The sequence below is a fragment of the Artemia franciscana genome, chromosome 11 (genome assembly GCF_032884065.1).
Source record: "Artemia franciscana chromosome 11, ASM3288406v1, whole genome shotgun sequence".
Lineage (NCBI taxonomy): Eukaryota > Metazoa > Arthropoda > Branchiopoda > Anostraca > Artemiidae > Artemia > Artemia franciscana.
The window spans coordinates 3,460,063-3,484,873 of NC_088873.1; the positions used below are offsets into that span (position 1 = coordinate 3,460,063).

Below are 24,811 nucleotides of genomic sequence, written 5' to 3' on the forward strand. Positions count from 1 at the left end.
TGATACATTTTTAACTTTTTTTTGTACCCCGCCCAAAAAAATCCTTTTGTAAAACCCACCCAATCTGATGGTTTGAATTTTCTATTCTGACCCTGCTTGAAACCGTCTTTTTAGTGACTATTTTTTAACACTTATGCTCAAGACTGTATCCAGGGGGTTTTTACGTAGCAACGTTTTTACGTTGCTACGTAAAAACGTAGCAAAAATGAATATAAAAAAATTTTTGATACATTTTTAACTTTTTTTTGTACCCCGCCCAAAAAAATCCTTTTGTAAAACCCACCCAATCTGATGGTTTGAATTTTCTATTCTGACCCTGCTTGAAACCGTCTTTTTAGTGACTATTTTTTAACACTTATGCTCAAGACTGTATCCAGGGGGTTAGGGGCTTTGACCCCCCCCCCCCGAAATGTTTGTCTGACTCGTAAAGACGTAACAAAAGTGAATATAAACATATGCGTTTTCTAACGTTTTTGTAAACCCTCCTCCCACCAAAAAACCTTTTTGTAAAACCCACCCCGAAAAATATCTTGGATAAGACCCTGCTTATGCTTACTTGAAAATCTATTCGTATAATTATGAGAAAAGACTGGGAATATAGGACAACAAGAGCAGTGATGTCCATTCACAAAAAAATGAAGGTGGGGTGCAGTTTTCAAAGGGCGATTTTGTTGTTTCTTTCAGTTTTTTCACTGGAAATAAAAAAGAAGACATTTTTCCAATAAAAACATCCCAAAAATCTTCTACAAAATTTTACCTGCCCCCCTCCCAACCACAATAGACGGCTTTGAATAAAAGACTTCAGTATTTTTTTTTATGGTTACGATTAATTTGCTCATTAAGTAATTAAATTAAGTTATGACAAGACATGATCTTGCAGGAGTTGTAATTATTCAGGATTGTGCTGAATCGTCATATAGATGTAAAAATGAGCTAAACGATTCTAGTAATGAGTTTAAGAAAATTCATTCTGAAGTCACAACTTTTACGAAAGTTCTATGGACCAATTTCAATGGAACTTTCATATTATCCATATCTTTTGTGTGTATGATTTTACCTATAACCACGCACGCGGAGGATCCTGAGATGGTTTCAAAGACCCCCCCCCCCCATTTCTGGAAAAAAAGTAACAAAAAATAGCGGCATAAAAATTATGTTTCTATTTTTGACCCCTCGCCTCCCTCAAGGATTGTTTCTATCATAGGCAGGGCAATATTGCTGCCTAGGTTTCTTTTTCTTTTCATCAATGCACTTTGTATAGAAGGGGTTGTTGTAGAAACTTTTCGAGGAGCTCATTTGATTGGAAATTGAACGTTCTAGTGCCCTGTTTGAGAGCCAAAAGTGATTGGAAGGGATCCAGCGCTCCGCCCACACCAATTAATTCCCCGAATATATAAAATAAAATTTTGAGATACTCACTTTGTCCAAAATAGTTTTAAGGTCGTATAACTGTGTCTCTGGGGATGTCAACTCCTCACAACCCTGGGGGCAATGGTTGTAAGTTATAAGCCAGATTTGAACTTTGGTGTTGAAAAAGACCAAGGGCATTCAGGTGAAGTTTTCAGAGAATGTTGATGGGAGTTTTCAACTAAATCAAATAATGTTATGTGCAATGGCTTTTCAAAAGGGCGTAACTCGGAAACGACTGAATGTTTGAACTTTCAGAGAAGATCAAATAGCTATCATAGATCAAATAACTATGTCTCTGGGATTCAACTTCCCCACATCCCTCGCGACAAGGGCTGTAAGTTTTGCAATTCGCCTCTTGTCAAACAGTTCGTGGTAACGAACTGTAAGTAAGGAGCATTTTTTTAAATGAAAAAAGTGGCTTTTCCCATGAAATGACCAAAAAAAGGTGTTTCTCAAAACCTTGGCAGGAGCGAAAACTAAGGAGGACAAGAACGTCCATTCCCCTCAATTACCGCCATTTGGACTAGTACACAGGCCTCGTCGCAGAGTGAAGTTTGAAGGTTTAATTCAAAACTTTTGATCATTCAAGCTTAATTTTTGGTAGATTTTTAGTTGAAAAGTTTTTAGTTTCAGTTAATTTGTTTTCGCAATAATCTTTTACTATTCAGATGAGAAGGCGATCTATGAAACTTACTAAGAGGGCCTAGAGGGGGAGTATAGGTGATGGGCTCTTATAAACCTCCTGTTAAGTGCTTTGGAACATCATAATTGGAATGGTACCGTTTTATGCTTACAAACTCTTCCACTTAAGAATTGGTACCAAAAGTACCTTTTTTAGTGCTACATGACACTTTTGGATTGTAAAGCTGATAAAAAGCAGATAGGTATGAGTAACAGGTTTAAAATGAGCCTTCCCGGGATATGCTTTGAAAAATGAGTGGATCACATTTGCAAAAGTAGTGGATTATCTGAAAACTAATCGTAAAATAGGGACAAACCATGATTGAAAGAAAAACTCCAAGCCGGAATCGAACCCATGGTAATCTTAATTTTAAGTCCAGCGCCGTACTGACAGAACGACGCCTTTATTAATGTAATTTGATATATTGGTGTTTGTAAGACTTTAATTGCGTAGCTTATTAAGGGGGCCTGGAGGAGGAATTTGCGGGATGTGTTCTTGTAAACCTCCAGTTAAGGGTTTTGGACCATAACTATTACAATGATTCCGTTTTATGCTTCGAAGATTATCCACTCGAGAAGTGGCACCAATAGTGTTGTTTTCAGTGCTATATCTCACTTAAGAATGGTAGAATTGATAAAAAGCACGTATATATGAGCAAAAGTTTTCAAATGAGCCATTAAACATCACTCTAAAAAGTTCTGGTTGTCGCCTAGCCCAAGCTATTCTACTTGAGACATGGCACCAAAAGCGCCGTCTTTAGTGCCATTTGAAACTTACTAATGGTGAAATTCATGCGAAGAACGTTATATGAGCAATATTTTTTATATGAGCTATCAAAAATCTATCTAAAATGTTCTGGTAGCCCGCTGGCCCCACCCCTTGAGAAACTCCATGAAAAGTGCCCTTTTTCATGCCATATGGCACTTGCAGACCGTGGAATCTATGTAAATCACATACGTATGAGAAATAGCTTTTGAATGGGCTCTTAAGTGTATCTCTATTATGTTCTAGTAGAAAAAAAGACCGTTTAACATTGTCTAACTTTTAGTTACTATGGGCTGTGGTTCGCTCTTTACTAAGTTACAGCTGATGCTTCAACCATGACAAAGAGTTCATTTCAGATTCCCCCCAGAAACTATTTAACATTGATATCTGTGAAATCTAATAGATGATAGAATTTTTAAAAACCTAGTAAATATAAGTAATGGCTTTTAATTGAGTCATTAAACATCTATCTACGATGGTGTGGTAGCCTGCTAATGTTTTACTAGCTTAGCGATAAGCAGACGATCTATGAAACTTATTAATAGGGCTTAGAGGGAAGTGTAAGGCAGGTGTTCTTGTAAACCTCCATTTAAGTGTTCTGGAACATCACTATTACAATTGTACCCGTTTTGTACTTCAGAGCTTTTCAACTTAAGAAGTGGCACCAAAAGTGTTGTTTTCAGTGCTATATCGCACTTACGAATGGTAAAATCGATAAAAAAAACAAACAAAACAAACACCGGTATATGAGCAAAGCTTTCAAATGAACAATTAAACATCACTGTCCTAAGTTCTGCTTGGCCAATAACCCCAGCTATTCCATTTGGGACACGGTACCAAAAGTACTGTTTTTAGTAGCATTTGGAAATTGTTGATACATGGTGGAATTTATGCTAAGGACGTAGAAATGAGCAATATCTTTTATATGAGCTATTAAAGATCTGTCTGCGATGTTCTGGTAGCCTGCTAGTGCCAAATTATATATGACCTATCTTGATCTCAAACAGACCTCTGTTACAATCTAGTTGATGAGCCAATTTTTGCCGTTGTTTACAATATATGTACACATGTCAATAACAGGGATCGAGGAAACAAGTTATCTTAGAATTTCTCAACTCGCCAAGATAACAGTAACGTTGAGTAATCGATGTATTTAGTTTTTTCGTCTTGTTTACACGATTTTACTGGGTAGGCCTACAATATTCTGATTGACAGTAATATATTAAGTAACCAAGAAGTTTTACATACAGTATGGTAGATTTTATGATCGAAAAGGCAGTATCCAGGACTTGTTCGGCCGGGGGAGGGGTTCACTGAAACAATTTCTGTTCGAAGGGATGGGTTATTAAGAGAATAAAGAAGTTTTATCTCCCGTGAATTTTGTCTAACGATCTCAATTAAGGATTTTTTTTTACCTCCATTTTTACGTCAAACTTGTGGATCGGAGAAATATCTTTTTGAGGGGTGGGAATGATTCAAACCCGTTAACCCCCCCCCGGATACGGCAAAGCCTCTCCCATAATCCTCCTCAATTTTTTTCTAATATCTCCAATTTAGATAACTTCGAAGACCACACTGCCTTTCCATGACGAAAGTAAAACAGTTCAAAATAGGGATGAAACCTCTTAATTGACAGTGAAGAGATATAAAATTATTTAACTGGATATTAAGTTTTACTGCTGATGATGAACACTGTATATGTGTTCGAAATAGACAGTTAAATAATTTTATATCTGTTCACTGTCAATTAAGAGGTTTCATCCCTACTTTGAACTGTTTTACTTTCTAATATCTCCAAAGTTCAGGTCCAAGTAACAACAGATTTTATTTACTCTGCTTAGGATTTTATTTACGTGCTTAGTGAGGCATGGACACCTTGGACCTATTCAAATAAAGCCAGAAAAACTGATTTTCTATTCGCAGCAATCCTCCTTCCAAGAAATATGCAATATCTGGGAAGCTCTTATCCACAATAGCACGAGATTTTACACACGTTAGAGTACATCGTTTTATTGGGCCATTATATAAACAGATAAAATACTTCTACCTAGGGGGAGATAACATGGGAACTTGGATGTATTTTCTGCAAGGTCCAGTTAGTTCAGTTTTTCAGGGATCAATCCTCATCTTTAAAAAAAAAATCTTCATGTAAGATAAGATTTATCAAACAGTTTGTGGTAAAAAACTGTAGTAAGGAGCGATCCGGCTCAATAATAACCGAAACTCTAAAAATCGAAATTTTGATACCAATAGTTACATCAAAAGGATTACATTTTGATGCTGATTTGCAATATAAGTTTCATCAAGTTTAGTTTTATCCATCAAAAGTTACGAGCCTGAGAAAATTCGCCTTATTTTAGAAAATAGGAGGAAACGCTAAAGTTTTTTATTGTTTTATAAAGTAGAGTTGTGACAAAGAGTCAAACTTTAGTGTAAGAGTGAGGCGTTGAATAGGGGACAATCCTTGTCATATACGGAACAATTTCTGTTCGTTTTAAGTTTTAATATCGCTCCTTACTTGCAGTTAAAAAAACTTGTTTTTTTTCTAATTGTAAAAAGCCTATGGGCCATAGGAACACAGAATACAGTCTACAAACAAAGGTCAGGAACAAAATACAACTTTGGATAATATAAATCAAAAAAGAAAAAGAAAAAATAACAAAAAGACAAAAAAGAAACATCTGAAGGTTCAAAATTTTAACCAGCAAACACCAACTATAATAAAATTCAAATCCTAAAAAACGTAACAAGCTATCCTCTCAAACATGATTCCCTGTGTTTAGTCCCTAAACGAAGAAACTTACACAACTGTTTAGTAGCACATTTCCTCTCAGCCAACCGCTCAATTAACCAGTATTAACTCCCAAGCCCTCGTCCAAAACATTCATTCCGCAACTCAGACAGCTCTTCACACTCGAATACAAAATGAAATAAATTCTCATTCACATATCAAACAGTTCGTGGTGACGATAGTAAGGAGCTTGGAGCAGCCCGGCTCAATAGTAACCAAAACTCTAAAGAATGGAATTTTGATACCAATAGCTACATCAAAAGAATCGCATTTTAATGCCGATTTTAAATATATAAGTTTAATCAAATTTAGTCTTACCCATCAAAAGTTAGGAGCCTGAGAACATTTGCCTTATTTTAGAAAATAGGGGGAAAAACTCTCTAAAAGTCATAGAATCTTAACGAACATCACACCATCAGATTCAGCATGTCAGAGAACCCTACTGTAGAAGTTTCAAGCTCCTATCTACAAAAATGTGGGATTTTGTATTTTTTGCCAGAAGGCAGATCACGGATGCGTGTTAATTTGTTTGTTTTTTGTTTTGTTTTTCCCAGGGTGATCGTATCGACCCAGTGGTCGTAGAATGTTGCGAGAGGGCTAATACTCTAACGGGAATGAAAAGTTCTAGTGCCCTTTTTAAGTGACCAAAAAAATTGGAGGGCACGAAGGCCCCCTCCCACGCTAATTCTTTTCCCAAAGTCAACGGATCAAAATTCTGAGATAGCCGTTTTATTCAGCGTAGTCGAAAAACCTTAAAACGATGTCTTTGGGGACGACATACTCCCCCAGAGTCCCCGTGGGAGGGGCTACAAGTTACAAGTGCTGACATATAGTAATGGTTATTGGGAAGTGTACAGACGTTTCCAGGGGGATTTTTGGTTGGGAGGAGGGGCTGAGAAGAGGGGGATACGTTGGGGGAACTTTCCATCGAGAGTTTGTCATGGGGGAAGAAAATTTCCATGAAGGGAGCGCAGGATTCTCTAGCATTATTAAAAAAAACATTGAAAAAATAAATATTAAAAAGTTTTTTCGACGGGCAGTAAGGAGCAGCATTAAAACTAAAAACGGAGAGAAATCATTACGCATATGAGGGGCTCACCTCCTCCTAATACCTCGCCCTTTACTCTAAAGTATTTTTATTGGTTTCAGCTATTTATTCTACGGCTTTTGTGATTCAGGGCTCATTCTTGATGAATTGGAAAAAATTTAAGCTTTAGTGCAAAGAGTGGAGGACTGACGAGGGGGCGAACCCCCTCATATATGTAATAAAAACATAAGAATACAAAAGTTCGTTACGTTAGCTAATTTATAAGTTATGTATATCTTTTACTAATAAAAACATTCGTAAAAGATTGAAAGTTCTAGTTGCCTTTTTAAGTAACCAAAAGATCAGAGGGCGACTAGGCTTCCTCTCCCGCTCTTTTTTCGCAAAATCATTCGGTCAAAACTATGAGAAAGCCATTTAGCCAAAAAAAAAATATGCAAATTTCGTTTTAATTATTCCTCTGCGGAGAGCCAAAATCAAAACATGCACTGATTAAAAAACGTTCAAAAATTAAATAAAAAAATAAGTTCTTTTAACTGAAAGTAAGGAGTGACATTAAAACTTAAAACGAATAGAAATTACTTCGTATGTGAAAGGGGCTGCTTCCTCATCAAAGCCCCGCTCTTTACACTAAAGTTTTTTACTATTTTAAAAAGAAGAGTTGAGAGAAAGAGTCAAACTTTAGCGTAAAGAGCGGGGTGTTGATGAGGAAGCAGCCCCTTTCATATACGTAGTAATTTCTGTTCGTTTTAAGTTTTAATGTCGCTCCTTACTTTCAGTTAAAAAACTTTTTTTTTATTTAATCCACACTTAGGGCCAAAATAGGCTACCTACCGCAAGACTAAACTTTCTCAAAAATTTCCTTCTGTCACCTAAATCCAAACTATTCCCTCTTACCAACAATAAATTTTTCAAATCCTCTTTATTCAACCCAAGTTTAAAATAAACCTCCACCCCCAACACTTTAGCTTGGGAGTAAAACCTCAAAAACATAGATTGGTCCTTGTGTGTTTGCCACTCTAGGATTTCTTGGTCATTCAGGGTTCGCTGGACTTCCCTCCATGCTGACACTTTTTCATCCATTGAGCTTTTTCCTTCATTCCACATCTTCGAAAGGCCACAAAGGTCCAATATTTTCTTGACCTGATTTGCCCACGAATCACGTCTACCGTCCTTCAAGCTCTCCAATTAAGCTGACTTAAGAAGCCGAAGACAAAACTACAAAAAAAAAAAAAAAAAAAAAAGAAAAAAAAAATGCTCCGCCTCTGTTAACATACCCTTACCTTTTTCAAAATCATCTTCCCTTTTTCTGCCGATCCTCCAATCTCTGGAATCTTTTTCATTTGTCGACTATTTTTAGTTGACTGTATTTGGAATCAGCATAGTAAACCGATTCTTTTGATATATCTATTAGTATCAAATATGAACTGTTTGAAACCATCAAATTCTCAAAATCTTCAACCATCTTGCAAGCTCCGAAAATAGAGTACTACGTTGCAATATGAAACGCCATTAGCATAATTTTACACACGATCAGAGGTAGATCCAGGGGCTCTTTTTGGGGTTCGTGCCTCCCCCTCCGAGAAGATTGAACGTTGCACTAATTATAGGGGTGGCTAGGCGAAAAACATTAACGAGGGATCCCGATTTATGTTTGTGCATCCCTTAAACGTCAATCCTGTCTCTGCCCCTGCATACTATAGTCTTGAGTTTGACATATTTGGGTATTCATTCGAATGAAATTAGCATAAAAAAAAAGATATGTTCAGGTTTTATTTATGTTTCCAAGACTTCATTTAAATATATGATGGTTTATGGAACTCAGAGAACTATTACGCTTACAATAAACTACCGACGCAGTTCATTGGGATAAGATAACGTCTTTTGGTAGACGTTCTGAAAAAAAATTCAAGTGTAGGTCAGGGATATTAGATTAACATGGGAAATTGTCAAAACACAAAATATTGAGGAATGAAAATTTAAATTAGAATAAGATAAGGTTATATGCTAAGTCTCGTCTTCATTGACATCATTCACCCTGCCAGGGCCGATTTTGATTGGTCAGCCAATAATAGCCTTCGAATTTTTTAAGACTGTCTAATCATGTTGGTTGTCCACTTATAGCCGGTTGTTCAAAAATGTTCCACTTCCAAAAAATGTTGCTGACAGGGTGAATGATGTTGATAAAGACGAAGCTAAGTAAAGTTCACTAGTCCTGAACCATTTTCCGTATTTCAAGCTTTGCAACGTAGCATAGCATTGTAAAATACCAATTTCGGTATTAAATATGTTGTATTCCAATGGATCAAGCCGCGTCTCATTAAAGATACATCTGGCCGTCGCAAGGTCTTCTCCTTCGAGGAGTTGTGATCTTCAAACGTTGCCGAGTTATTGACACGGTTTTGTGCTGTGTTAGCCTTAGGCGCGCTTGTGCTACTACGGATAAGTTAGTAGCATTATTAGTACTAAATTATGTTAGAAAAGTCACACTCAGGTTTTATTTCCAGATCTAAGACTTTCTTGAAAGATCCGTGAATTTATATAAATCAGAAAACGTTGAATTCGTTCTTATTAACGTTACAACAAACTTAGCTCGGGTTATATATTCAGGTATTAAATCTATGAGTTTATGTAAACCACTAAAAGGTCTGCTCATACTTGTTAATTCGAACTTATACAGAAAACGTTTTACTCAATGCTCATTAACGCTACAACAAACTTTACTTAGGTTCTATATCCAAGTCCAGTACTTCATTGAAAAATCTATGAATTTCCATAAACCAGAGAACATTCTACTCATACTCTGTTAAGGTAAACTTATACTCAGGTTTTATTTCCAGGTCCAAGACTTTATTGAAAAATCGGTGAATTTATGTAGACTAGAGAACGTTATGCTTAACACTCATTAATGTTATTACAGATTTTACTCGTATTATCTTTTGAGATCCAAGACTTGATGGAAAAAATTGTAAATTTACGTAAACCCGAGAACGTTCTATTCATGCTCATTAATTTAAACTTCCAGTCTGGTTTTGGTTCCAGGTCCATGACTTCATCAAAAAATGTATAAGTTTATTTAAACTAGAGAAAAAATTAACGTAAAATAATGTTCAGGTTTTATTTTCAGATCCAAGACTTCATTGAAAAATCTGAGAATTTATGTAAACCCGAGAATGTTCTATCCATGCTCATTAATTTAAACTTCCAGTCTGGTTTTGGTTCCAGGTCCATGACTTCATCAAAAAATGTATGAGTTTATGTAAACTAGAGAAAAAATTAACGTAAAATAATGTTCAGGTTTTATTTTCAGGTCCAAGACTTCATTGAAAAATCTGTGAATTTATGTAAACCCGAGAATGTTCACATCTGTGATGGAAGCAATGCTGAAAATCAGCATATTATCAACACAATGGTTAAAGATGGTATCCTTGAATCACTACCAAAAATGGATAACTGGTATGAATTTATGTAATATAATGAAAAAAAAAAATCACTAATGCAACAGCACAAACACAGAAATAAGCATACACAAAAAAAAACAAAAAAACATATAAACAAAAAAGAAAGACAGAAGGAGAAAGGAAGACTGTTTTCCTACTTTAGTAATTAATATAGATCAGTACTTGAATGAGGCCATAACCCTACTCATCCATCCAAAATTCTTATCCTCGTAGTAATTTTTTTTAATGTTATTCTTTTGACGTTCCAATGCTTAGTATTTTATGTTGGGTGGGGATTTATTTGTGTAATAGTGTTGCTAGCTTAGGTTCTCACATAATATGAAAGATACCGACGAAAAATTAAAATGTCATTGAAAACTGGTTGCCAGTGGAGGTCTTTGGCTAGCAAAGTTAAATGCCACTTATTCATACTTGACTTTTTTTTTTTTATGTAACGGAGATTTGAGAACAATATTAGTCAGTTATTTGTGAGGTATTTTTCTTACATTCCATGAAATCGGCTCAATATTATATTTACTGAACTTTAATTTTTACTGAAAAATAGACAACTGGTATGACAGTGTGATGTGTATACCCAAACATTTCCAGCGAAATCAGCGGGGTTCGAATAATTAATATAAAAAAAAGTGGCTGGTAGTTTTACTGAAATTCACGGTTTGTCTTCACAGTCTGTGCGTGAATAAATAAGAATTTTAGCTGAAATTTTACGCAAAACTGATCTCTTCCATTTATCTTTCAACTTTTTTCGGTACTTGTGTCTTATAGCCACCACACTCAAGTTCTGTCGAAAAGTGAAGTTTGGTTATTGCTAATGAAATCAAACAAAATATGATGAAAATATAATACTTTATCCAAAAAATTATGAAAACTATAACTAAGAATTATGGAAGGATAGCCGCCCAGACTGCATTATATTAAGTACATAACCTAAACTTACCTTACCTAATCAAAATACCAACTAAATATTTAATTAGAATATAGCTATAATGTAGTTTCCCACCGAGCCTAAGCTAACATTGTATGGTATAAAGACCATGAAAATTGGTTATTGTCTCATGTTCGCGATGCAAGATCTTGAGCGTGGTGGCTATAAGACAAAAGTACCCTTTTTTCTATCAGCTCAAAGTTTTTGCTGCAAAAACTGATTGTTTTTTCAGTTTTTCTTTGCGAGTTTTGCTGGGCTGTTAGCTCATTCAACAGACAACAAATATCCTCAGGAAACATTAACTTGCAAGTTAAGGAAAGTCAGCGAGCTCGGTGGTAATCATACAAAAGGAACTCTGTGGCACCTACTAAACTCAAGTTATTGCCAACTTCCCGTAAATTCAATTCTACGAGACATATTCATAATCAAAGCTAAGTCATTCATTATATGAGTCTGCTCGTACTTTAAGCAACTGCTATTCAGAAGGGACTTTCATTGGAAGGTGGTTATCTGATTCCTACTGACCGACTTTGCATAGACTACGATGGTGCTCACACTTCAGATTTCGCTCAGCTGTCGCTGCCTTTTCTTTTTTTTTTAATTGAGGGAAAAGGTATTTCTGGATGGAACTTGTTGTGATAAGCTATGGATTGTGGAATTTTTGCTTCTTCATGACTATCCAAGGGCTTATTCTGATAGACAAGCCTAAAAGTTGATGCAGCTCCTAAAATGGAAATTTTCGGTAGCTGCACTTATTCCCAAGACCTGCAACTTCATTTTTTTTCATTTAGATATTTAAGAAAGATATATTTTTTATGGTTAAAAAAAATAGATAAGTGAATCAGATAAATCAGGTAAGTGGACGGAATTCAGATCATAGTGAGCTAGACCGATTTTTATGTAGGGGCAACTTTTAAGTGGAGCATCATCCAGATGTCAATACGGGTAGGAGAGGGAAGGTGTCATTTTATCTCCCTCTAGGATCCCCCCTTTAGATTTTGAGAATATTTTTTTTGTGTTTTCATTATAAAACATTTTTTTTTGGGGGGGGGGTGGTCGTGGTATTTTCATTGAAAAATAATAAAACAGTTATCCCACCCTAAATTTGGAAAATACACTCCATCCTAAATTTTTTGTGAATTGACGCCCCTAGGACTATACTCAAAATCAAATGACCGGTGAGAATCAGACGATCTTGAAAAATTAGCCCTTACTTGAGCAAAGAGTAAGTTCTTTGCAAATGGCAACAATCTAAGGTGCAATTAGGTAGTAAATCTCTAACCCTACTTAGTGAACGCCCATCAAATAAAAAAACTTGTCTGTATAAACTATACACTGTAATGGTTGTTTATTGTAGCTGGTTAGCAAGAACCGATCCAGCAGATGTAGCTAGAGTGGAATCAAGGACCTTCGTTGTAACGAAACGAAAGCAAGAGGCTATACCCACCCCAAAATCAGGTATTCAGGGAACCTTGGGAAATTGGATGTCTATGGAACAATGGAAAGCTGCTATTCAAGAACGATTTCCTGGATGTATGACTGGTATGAACATAATAATCTATCCGTCATTTTATTTTATTTCTATTTGTTGGACTGTTTAGAAAAAAAAGTACTTTTTTCTTTTATTTATGTTTTTTAGCATAGTACACGCGTGCCTCAAAGTAGATGTGAGTGCTATTATTGTTAACGGGTTACCTGTTAAAGTGGTTGTAGAGATAACAAATGATACATTTTTTTTTAAGGCCGAATCCCAGCTAAAAAACTTGAACAAGTTCACTTCTCTTAATTTTTTTTTTTTTATTAAAGTTTATGTCTAGCTGTTGTAGTAAGGACTCTACGGTCCTTGTAAATAAGGATTAACTTGAAAGGATGCTACTTCATAGGATTTTGCTTTAAAAGTGGAGTCTTATTTAAGCTCACCGCGCTGTTTTGTTAGCAAATATAGCTTAGTCCAGAAAGCATAACAGAAAAAGTATAGAGCAACTTGAGCAACGTTGGGTAACTGAGCCCAGTAAGAGAGTAAAAGTTATCATAAATATGACAGTGCAATCTTATTCACAAAAAAAAGTTGTCATAATTTTTCTAATCTGGAAACTTGGAAAAAAAAAGATGAAAATAGACATAACTGAGCTATAAAAAGAAGGAAAAAAAATGCAAAAAAAAAAGATGAAAATAGACATCAAGCAATAAAAAGAGTGGAAAAAAAAATGCAAAAGTGGATGAAAAAAAATGACATCAAGCAATAAAAAGCAAACTAGAAAAAGTGCAATTGGTGACTTCAGTTGATGTTCTGTTCTGTTCTTTTTTTTTCTTTTCTTTTTTTTATCAAGGGAAAAAATTGAAATATTCGAACTATACTTGCATGGTAGAAGTTATTAACCGCTACGTGTCAAACTGTAAATAGTAATGAGTGATAAGCAAGGATCAGCATTCATCCATATTCAGAAAAACTTAAAGATACAAGTTCACAAATAATATAGAAGTTTTGTGTACTGATTCTAAATATGTATTGCGTTTCTAAAGCTTTTAACTTAAAAGAAAATAAATTTTGCAAAAAGGAGGGAGCATGCGCCCCAAAACGGAGCGGGATGTTGGTCAAATTCATACCAACAAATTATGTATCTCTTACCAGCTCGGAATAAAGGATGAATCCACTATGAAAAAGGGGGGGGAGGTTACTTGAGAAATATGGTTATGGACGGGTCTTATTCTATTTATTTCTGCAAACAGATTTTTTATAAGGGGTGATTGTATTGAGGCAGTTTGTGGGAGATTTGGGAGAGGGCTCACTAAAATATAAATCTTTATTATTTCCCCCTTTTTAAGTAGTAAAAGAGACAGGTTTTTAACAACAAATTAAGAAGTTTCTATGCATAATCATTTTTACAAAGAATATGTCAACCATTACAATGCAAAGATGTCAGTACTTAATATCTGATAATGTGGGAGTCTTTACTCTTAATTCCCGTTCCTTACACTTTTTATTTACATCCCTTCCCCCCTCAAAATGAGCAAATCAAAGTCAGACGACTTGCAAATCCCTATAATAAATGTTAGTTTGAGCATAAATAAACATTTTATCTGTAAAGATTTATTGATTAATTCTTTCTCATTTACAGACCAAATTTTATATTTTGTGTATTTGCATTGACATTCCCCCTCCCCTGTAAAATTATAAATATTTAATATGGATGTACTAAATATATAGACTAATTAGATATATTTCATGCACATCTGAATATATCATTTATGATTTGAGCCAAAACTGACATATTCCCCAAGCGCTGAAAAACATACTTATGCCTCTGAGAGGTACGACTGGACCATTATTCTTGAAAGGGAAAATTATTAATCATTAAATAAAAAGTAGTTTTCCCACATTATTGATTTTTTCCTGAATAATTGGCCTTTCATTTACGAAATCTCATCCCCAGGGGGAGAAGTGACATTGTAAAGACTTTTAGTAGTAAAATACATTTAATAATAGCATGACTCAAATAAAAACTAGACCTACGTTGCCCGGGCAACGTGAAGTGTTGCGGCAACCTTTGTCCGGCTTCCGATATATTCCGATATAAAAACGGCCACAAGAACAGGGAATTCAATAAACACCACGACCCAGAATGGGGCTGATTTTATCTTTACCACTGTTGAAAAAGCTCTGTATTTTGTTTGAATGTTTAAAGGTGACATTAAGTTTATGTTTTTTAAGGAAGGGACAAACTGAAAAGAATCCTTAAAAAACATAAAACTAATGTCACCTTTAAACATTCAAATAAAATAAAGAGATTTTTCAACAGTGGCAAAGATAAAAACAGCCCCACTCTGGGTAGTGGTGTTTATAGAATTTCCTGTTCTTGTGGCTGTTTTTATGTTGGAAGAACCCAACAGCAACTAGGGGAGAGGTTATTAGAACATAGGTCTTCAATAGACAAGGCCATGAGGCTACGCTAAAGGCCTGTGAATTTTTATTCCGCCTTGGCTCAACAATCGTACGATAGTCTGCACCATTTCATCTTATTTGATAACACCTCCATTATTGCCACCGTTAAAGGTCTCATGCAAGTTTTCAGGGAAGCAGTTGAGATAAAAAAAAAGCACATACAGGAAAAGGTAGCTCTCAATAGAGACACGGGAGAAACTTCTCTAAGTCCTATTTATGACAAAAATTATTAATTCTGATCGTTTTCACATAAATCCACAAATTTTTGTTGCACAATCAAATAAAGTATCTGATAATAATGTACCTGGAAAGCGATTAGCCTTTAAGAGTGCTGTAAGTAAGATGAAATGGTGAAATGTCATTTAGACTAGTGGTTTTTATTCAGTTACCTTTCGCTGTTACTGAGAAAGGGTCATCATATTTTAGTTTTGTGTAAGTCCTATTTATGACAAAAATTATTAATTCTGATCGTTTTCACATAAATCCACAAATTTTTGTTGCACAATCAAATAAAGTATCTGATAATAACGTACCTGGAAAGCGATTAGCCTTTAAGAGTGCTGTAAGTAAGATGAAATGGTGAAATGTCATTTAGACTAGTGGTTTTTATTCAGTTACCTTTCGCTGTTACTGAGAAAGGGTCATCATATTTTAGTTTTGTGTTTTATTTAAGGTTTTTTTTATATTTTTATCAGTTTATTCTGCACCGAGGACGGTCAAGTGGAGGTCTTGACCGAAATATTTGTATAATTTTCATTTTTTTCATTGGCTAATGTCCTCGTTCTTCTTTTCTTTGTGATTTTGTGTTTTGTCATGATTAGCCAGTGTGGTCTCAGAAATTACTAACAACCATCCTGATAGCTACGATAATAATAAAATCCATATGTGAGTCAACATCAATTACCATGTACTATTAGACATAAAAACGAAATATATGAATGTCTTGGAGAACTGAGATTGTTTTTGTTTATTTTTTGTTCATTTTTTCAGGAAGGACAATGTATGTGATACCTTATAGCATGGGACCAGTTGGATCGCCTTTATCGAAAATTGGTATTGAATTGACCGACTCACCTTATGTGGCAGCTTCTATGCGAGTTATGACTCGAATGGGGTCAGATGTACTTGACGTTCTAGGAAATGGTAATTGAGGCCTCTCACATAATAGTTGTCTTTTACGATTTCCTTGGGGGTGGACGGATTGTAAGAAGTTTACAAATTAGTTTCTAAATTTTGTATCTCTTCTAAGCAATTTATTATAAACGAGTTAAACTGCCCATTAAGTAAAAATTTAAAAATTATTTAATTAAAATTTTATTTTTTACTTTGACTTAGTTTATTTTAAATAAATAATTTAATTTATTTATTCTTTAAAAAACTTAACACATTCTGCTTTTAGCTGATGCATTTAGATACGATTACACTTTATTTACTTAGTGGGTATTGCCAGCTACATTGTAAGGTAGAGTCGTATATTAGGTTGAAGTTGAAAGCTAGAGTAAATAGAGAATCAGGCAAAAAAGAAACCCGTTTTTCAAAGACAGTGACTTTACAAACAAACAAAGATATACGAAGAACAGTTTATTTGCGGATGACAAATCTTATGCCATTTTTCCTTCTTTTACCTTTCTATGAAATGCACGTTTTCGAATATTGAAATATTAAAATATTTCACTAATTCTTCACTTTCATCTCTTGTGCAATGGCAGCCGGGGTGGCTGTCTCCTCAACTGCCTGCAGGGCACTATTTATATATTTACACCTTTGAATGTCTTCGAAGAAAAGTAAGAAAAACCACAGAAAAAGGTCAATTCTGTGACCTTGAGAGCCAGGCGATGTCTCCTCGCAAAGAGAAAAGACGTCCAGGAAATATCTTTCTAAAAATGATTGGGGATGCCACAATTTGTGAACTGTACTTTGTCTTGGAGAAACCAGACTTCTCCCTCTTTATAGTCTCCTGTGGTCTCTTTATAGTCTATAGTCTCTTTATAGTCTTCAACTAATTGTTTAACTTAAGCTGGAGGACAGTCATGATCATGTGAAAACGATGGTACGACGCAACTGTTACCGTTAGCCTTTCTGCTTAGAAAGAAAATGTGGATCCACGCACAGACTTCAGCTACGGGGTACCCAACTGTTACACGGGGTTGACGAACCAAATTGTTACACGAGGGTTGGAAAGTGGTAGTCCGTGAAGCTCATTGTCGCAGTGGCAATTTCGTCAATTTACAGTGCCCAACAAGTCGATGTGGGTCTCATCCGAAGAATTCAAAACAGTACCAGGATGAATATCCCCAAGAATGTCCTTTCACATCTGTGCGAGGGACCAAAATCTCTCTCATGGGCCTTGTTTTATGAGATTCCTTTGCAAGGTAATTCGTACACTCTTATTAAGCAATTCTTGAGCGACTGCCTATTTAAGTACCGAGTGTTTTGGAGATTTCCTGATGGAGAGTCTCGTTCTCGCTATATTTCCAATCCTCTCGTCACGTATCAAAACAGCTTTTGATCTTCGAAAATGAATGCTTTTTATACCAGATGCAGGGAATTATCCTTTGAGTGTATGGCGGGAGGAGTAAATTTTTGTATGTTTGTGACGATTTAGTTGGGTACCGTTGTGATGAGAATGAATTTCTAAAATAAAAATGTCCAACTTACTTAAAAATGTTACGAGTTCATCTTCAGTTACCACAATAAGTTTAAGTTCATGGCGCTGGTTTTAAATTCATTTTTTTAATTCTTCAGTTTAAAAATTATATGCACGTAATTGATAGTAATAGTGTATAATTTTATGACTGATATAACTACATAATATATAAATCTATATATATAAAAATAAGTTGTCTGTGGATGGATGGATGGATGGATGTGTCAGGTGACGTCACCTGAAAAAACTGGATCAGGTGACGTCAAAACTGAAAAAACTAAAAAAAAGGCAAAAACTACAAAAAAAACTAAAAACTAATAAAAAAATAAAAAAGCTAAAAAACTAAAAAAACTATAAAGGTAAAAACCAATAAAAAACTAAAAAAAAAACTGAAAAAACTAAAAAAGGCAAAAACTACAAAAAAAACTAAAAACTAATAAAAAAAGTAAAAAAGCTAAAAAACTAAAAAAACTAAAAAAAGGTAAAAAACTAAAAAAAATAAAAAATAAAAAAAACTAAAAAAAAGGAAAAAACTGAAAAATAAGCTAAAATAAAGGTAAAAACCAATAAAAAACTAAAAAAAAAAGGAAAAAACTAATAAATGACGACACTCAAAGAGAAAAAAAAGGCAAAAACTACAAAAAAAACTAAAAACTAATAAAAAAAATAAAAAAGCTAAAAAACTAAAAAAACTAAAAAAAGGCAAAAACTACAAAAAAAACTAAAAACTAATAAAAAAGCTAAAAAACTAAAAAAACTAAAAAAAAAGGCAAAAACTACAAAAAAACTAAAAACTAATAAAAAAAATAAAAAAGCTAAAAAACTAAAAAAAACTAAAAAAACTAAAAAAAGGTAAAAAACTAAAAAAACTAAAAACAAAAAAAAACTAAAAAAGGTAAAAACTAAAAGAACTAAAAAAGAAAAAAATAAATGACGACACTCAAAGAGAAAGCGACCAGGACAAAAGGAATGTTCGATTAGCAATCAACAAAGCACCGGGACACAGGGAGTATAAATGACGACCCGGGGGAAACAGGGGGATATAAATGACGACCGGGACAAAAAAACTAAAAAGAAAAAAAAACTAAAAACTAATAAAAAAACTAAAAAATCTAAAAATCTAAATAAGCTAAAAAAGAAAAAAAAAGGAAAAAAATAAAGGAGAAAAACAAAACTAAAAAACGAATGTATATACAGACCGGGACACCGGGATACAAATGACGACCGGGACCCGGGACACAGGGAATATAAATGACGACCGGGACACAGGGACACAACTACAACGGGGACACCGGGGGAAACAGGGGGATGTAAATGACGACCGGGACACCGGGACAGGGAATGGTCGATTAGCAATCACCATCAACAAAGCTCAAGGGCAATCATTAGAATCATGAGGTATAGATCTGAATACAGATTGTTTTCCCATGGACCATTATATGTTGCATGTTCAAGAGTCGGTAAACCTGACAATCTATTTATATGCAAAGACAATGGGACAGCAAAGAATGTTGTATATTCGCAAGTTTTACGTAGTTAAAACCATATATATATATATCTATCTATATTCACAGGTGGGACATAGGGACACAACTACAATGGCGCGTAACTATTATGGCGCGTAACGACTTACGCGCGCGGGGGGGCTTGGGGGGGGCGCGAAGCGCCCCCACCAACTAGGTGTTGGGGTGGCGCGAAGCGCCACCCCAACAGCTAGTAATATTATAAGACTTAATTATGTATTTTTAGGTGAATTTACAAAATGTCTTCATTCTGTCGGCTCTCCACTTCCTTTGTCCCGTCCTTTAGTAAATAATTGGCCATGCAATCCGGACAAGACAATTGTTACCCAGTGTCCGGAAACTAATGAAATTGTCAGTTTCGGGAGTGGCTATGGAGGAAACTCTCTACTTGGAAAAAAAGCTTTTGCTCTTAGGATCGGTTCAACTATTGCTAGGAAAGAAGGTTGGCTTGCCGAACACATGCTTGTAAGTTTGTTATTTTTTTTTTCCATTTTTATACTGCTATAAATGTATCTACTCTGCAACAAATGAGGTAACTATCTCTAGGGTAGAAGGGACTTGTCATGACGAATTTAAAAATACTCTTAAATTTATGTAGTACTTAGTTTCAAGATGGTTGAAGAAGTTAAAATTCTATAAAAAATGAGATAAGATGTTTATTTGACAACATTTCTATACATAAGCCCGGATGGGCTCAATACTAATTTCGGGGTCAAAAAACGACAAACGGGATAAAAATAAACATCGAACGAAACAGGCACCAAAAAGGTAAAACTAGATAAAAATGTATTAAAAAAATATACAAATTTTAAATTTAGACGTGTGCAATTAAAAACACAAGAAATGTCATTAAAAACTTGTGACGAGGTCGGAAGAGGGAAGAGCTCATATGGTATGAGCTCTAGCAAAATTCTAAGAATCAGAGGCTTAATGCCTGTCGGGATTTAGAATAAGAGCTCTGAGTCACGAAGTCCTTCTAAATATCAAAATTCATTAAGATCCGATCACCCACTCGTAACTTAAAAATACCTCAATTTTTCTGATTTTTCCTCTCCCTTCAGCCCCCCCCCCAGATGGTAAAATCGGGGAAAATGCCTTTATAAGTCAATTTGTGCCGCTCCCTGACATGCCTACCAATTTTCATCGTCCTAGCACGTCCAAAACCACCAAACTCGCCAAAGCACTGAACTCCACCCCCTGATTCCCCCAAAGAAAACGGATCTAGTCCAGTTACGTCAATCACGTATCTATGACATTTGCTTATTCTACCCACCAAGTTTCATCCCGGTCTCTCCACTCTAAGTGTTTTCCAAGATTTCCGATTTACCCCTCCAACTCTCCCCCAATGTCAACAGATCTGGTCGAGATTTTAAATAAGAGCTCTGAGTCATGAGGTCCTTCTAAATATACAATTTCAATAAGATCCGGTCACCGGTTCTTAAGTTAAAAATATTTCAATTTTTCTAATTTTTCCTAATTAACGCCCCCTAGCTCCCCCAAAGAGAACGTATCCGTTCTAATTATGTTAATCACGTATCTGTAACTTTTGCTTATTCTTCCCATCAAGTTTCATCCCGATTTCTCCACTCGTAAGTGTTTTCCAAGATTTCCGGTTTTCAAGATTTCTGTTTCCCGCTCCAACCCCCTGTGTCCCCGGATCTGATTCGAATTGAAAATGGAGCATCTGAGACATAAGATTCTTCTATATATCAAGTTTCATTAAGATCCGATTACCCATTCGTAAGATACCTCAATTTTCAAGTTTTCCAAGAATTCCGGTTTCCCGCTCCAACCCCCCCCCCCCCCCACTGTTACCAGATCTGGTCGGGATTTGAAATAAAAGTTGTAAAGCACAAGATCGTTCTAGATATCAAATTTCATTAAGATCTGATCACCCGTTCGTAAGTTACAAATGCCTCATTTCATTTACCGTCTTGAACCTACAAGGCGGTTACAAGATTTCATGATTGTTGGTACAATATCTGTAGGTTCTATGACTATCTACCTTAGTTCTGCCCTAGGAATGACGCATGAACGGATGATAGATAGACTTATCTATTAACTAATTAACTGACATCATTTTTATACAATCCTAATAAGGGCTTATGCCAGATTTGCCTCTCACTCAATCGGACTACCTGTCTCGGCTTTTCTACAATTATGCCATGGCTTGATACCCACGACTACTTGATTGTAATTCTTTTGATTTGATATAAGAATGGGCTTTCTTTTTTTTTCAAACAAGAAATTGTACAAACAATCATGAAAATCTTGTGACTGTCTTGGGGCTACAAGGTGGTTACAAGATTTTTCGTAAACAAACTGGTCGAAACAGGCAGTCTACTTGGGCTTCAAAGGGAAATGAACCCTGACACGTGAATTTTGATTTTCCCCTGGATGTAGCTTGTGTTAGAGTATGGAAATGGGATGTAGGAGCTCCTTTAACTCTTTCAAGAATAATTAAAAGAAATAGTCAGCTGAAGGTTAAGAAGTTAAAGCTTAGTTTAAGCTAAATGACGTTTAGATATTTTTCGTTTTGTTTTAACATTAATTGAATTTTTGTTAGTTTAAATAATGAGAGGGTTTTACGTCGGGGAGAAAATGAGGAAGCGTATTGTCAAGGTTTTATTAATTTAAGAAATGAGGTCTGGTTGTGTTAAAGAGTGACTTAGGACCCGTACTTGAAGCTAGTGAAGAATCTAATGAGTATGGGTCTCAACATTCTTGGGTATCTAAACTATTGGTCTAACACCGGTATCAACATTTCGCTTTTCTACAAAATTCAAAAATTCATTGACTGGAAAGACTGCACTTCAACGATATGCTGGTTAATGAGAAATATGACACCAGAAGCTCGTTATATTATTGTTTTTCTTACCTTTTTTTAGTGGTCCATTAATTTTTTTTCACTTAGTCATGGGATATTTCTTTGTTTGCTTACTCTCATATGCTTCCCTTTTTTTGCGGTAACACCCAAAAAAAAAAAAAAAATTTATGCGTAATTGAAAATGCATCATTCACAGCAACACCATTAAAAAAATTAGTACCCACAAAGTTAAAAAATAGATTGGCCAAAAAGATACGAACAAATCAACCTCCATGCTAACAAGGTTAGTGAACAAAGAAAAGACAAGAAAAGGCTTGCCTGTTCTTATGTGCTCTCCCTCCGTAAACGAAACTCTTACGAGTGGCCCTAACGACCATCATACGGTATTTAAGGAGGGTGGAAATTCTAGTAAGATCCTTTAAATTTTTAGTTTTGTCTTTTTTAAGGGGGCAGGGGGGGGTGTGTGTAAATAATCAAATTTTCTTAGATTCATTAAGAAAATAGTATTAGAACTAGGTGGATGATACTTTCTGGAATCGAATCAAGTAATCAGATCGATTATTCTGGAATCAGATCGATTATTCTGGAATCAGATCGATCTGACTTCGTTTTCGAAGGGTTTTCAGGCTTCAAATTTTGAATGTCTCTGAAAATTTTAAAAATAATGCAGGACTATTTTTCTTAGAAATATTGAAGAAGGTTTATTCTGAAAGTAATGTTTACATTATGTTTTTATTAATAATCATCATTTCATTTCGTAATTTGATTTCAATTTTTTATTTCAGATTGTTGGCATAACAAATCCACAAGGCGTTAAAAGATACATAGCTGCTGCCTTTCCCAGTGCTTGTGGTAAAACCAACTTGGCTATGTTGACGTCCACTCTACCAGGATACAAAGTCGAATGCGTTGGAGATGACATTGCATGGATGCGCTTTGATAAAAACGGAGTTCTGAGAGCTATAAATCCAGAAAATGGATTTTTCGGGGTCGCACCAGGTATTGATAGAATATTTTCTTATGTTTTTTTGTGTAAGGGAAGTAAAATTTGGTAAATTTTTAGCCCTATCTGCAACCCATATGTTAAATACACATACCGAATTCAGGTTGTTCGTGTTAGCTTCAAACCCATTATGGCATGTCTGATTAAACTTTAGACCACTACTACTATCGTGGAAAATCATTATTGTAGAAATTGAAATGAACATATAGTTTAGTAGGGTTCTGTTCTGTTCTTTTTTTTTTTAATAAAAAAGAAATTTTTTTTTTATTTTTAATAAAATAAAAATGAAAAAGCTTTTTTTTTAATAAGTACAAGAAGCAGGGTGTTTAAAAACAGAAAAGAAACAAGTAGCAAATACCTTTTCTGTTTTTCTTGAACAAGGATTTGAAGCGAATTGAATGGAGCTTCTCAGTTTTCAGGCAAGATTGTTTATTAATAAACTATTTTATTATTAATATTAATATTATTTTTTTATTTATATTTAATATTAATTACTAAAATTATTGATATAGAATTAGCACTAACTAATAATGGAGAATAAGAGATCGTTCTCTGGTTTTGGATCTTGCCACTCAAGAACAGTCCTTTCTTAGGAGTACTTGACTGTGCAGCCAAATAGCTGATAATCTCAAAGTTTGCACGCTTCGGATTACTGAGTTTTGAAACTTTGGATCGAAGAAATTTATCATAAATATATCCTCAAAATCAAGCTCGTGTAAAAATAGGGCTGTTTTGTTAGTTCTGCCGTTTTACCTAATTGAAAATTTGTCTCATTTTGATTTTTTACAAGTTGGGAAATCTGCTTTAAACAGAAACTCTTGAGCCTTAAAAAAAGGAGAGTGGCAAAGGTACAGGCTTTGGCTTGAAACTGGGTTTTAGTTTTTTGACAAAAAAAAAACTGTGACAATAATTATAAGGTTATTGCACCTGCAAAAATTGTAAAAATTGTAATAATGGGAGATAGTAAGAACCTCGACTAGAACTTTCCCTAAAGGGCTCTTAGCCAATTAGCCGCCGTAACTAAAAAAAAAATAGTAAAAAAAAAAACGATAAAATAAGAATCAAAACTCAGTGCGTCACAATGTTTCTCTTTGTAAACAGTGTCGAGGCCTCGTGTAACATATTGTGATCAGAGATTGTCCTTCTGTTTGAAAATCCGTCCCAAGAAAAAAAAAAACAATTTAATATTTTGAACACTCCATAGTCCATTTAATTAAAATGCAGCAGGTCATTTCTTTTCTTTGGTAGTTAATATTTGTGAAAGCAATTAAGTGGGATGTGATAATTTCGCTCAACGGATAATTTTACTCCCCGGAAATTTATCCATGTAGGGTAAATCAAAGAGTGAGCACGATCCTGATTTTGAACTGATATCATATCTGCCCTACATGAACTAAAATTGTTCCAATTGTTGTTTTGCGGAACAAAATGCCTGGAATCATTGATTTCTGTGGTGGAATATCTATTCATGGTTGCAGCGCTAGATGCAACCTAGTAGAAACTGAGTTCTAGCCCTTAGTATAACAAGTAAGTAATCGGATTAAAGATGCTTCTTTACTGCGTCTGGCCCTGCGGTGTATTGCTACTGCCGGGGTTGATCTCTGAGTCCCATATTACCAATCTAAGGTCAAACCTACTGCGCCCCCACAGTACCCCATAGTATAACCTTAAGATTCAGGAACGTTATTTTTTATTTTGGTTAATTCTAATGGCGAAAATGTATTCCGAAATAAACATTTATGAATACTAATTCAGGCTGTAAAAAAAAAAAAAAAAAAAAAAAAAAAGC

The 24,811-nt window shown here is 35.0% G+C and overlaps 1 protein-coding gene across 3 annotated transcripts in view; it reads left to right on the top strand.

The window, feature by feature from the left end:
• LOC136032698 (phosphoenolpyruvate carboxykinase, cytosolic [GTP]-like) overlaps window positions 1-24,811 on the top strand; it is a 102,718-nt gene that overhangs the window by 49,989 nt on the left and 27,918 nt on the right. For all 3 annotated transcript variants that reach the window (XM_065713002.1, XM_065713001.1, XM_065713000.1), the window contains exons 3-7: window positions 10,004-10,149; window positions 12,437-12,621; window positions 16,013-16,165; window positions 19,419-19,657; window positions 22,805-23,018. In XM_065713002.1, the coding sequence (XP_065569074.1) occupies window positions 10,004-10,149; window positions 12,437-12,621; window positions 16,013-16,165; window positions 19,419-19,657; window positions 22,805-23,018 (937 nt within the window). The remainder of the gene's footprint in view (window positions 1-10,003; window positions 10,150-12,436; window positions 12,622-16,012; window positions 16,166-19,418; window positions 19,658-22,804; window positions 23,019-24,811) is intronic.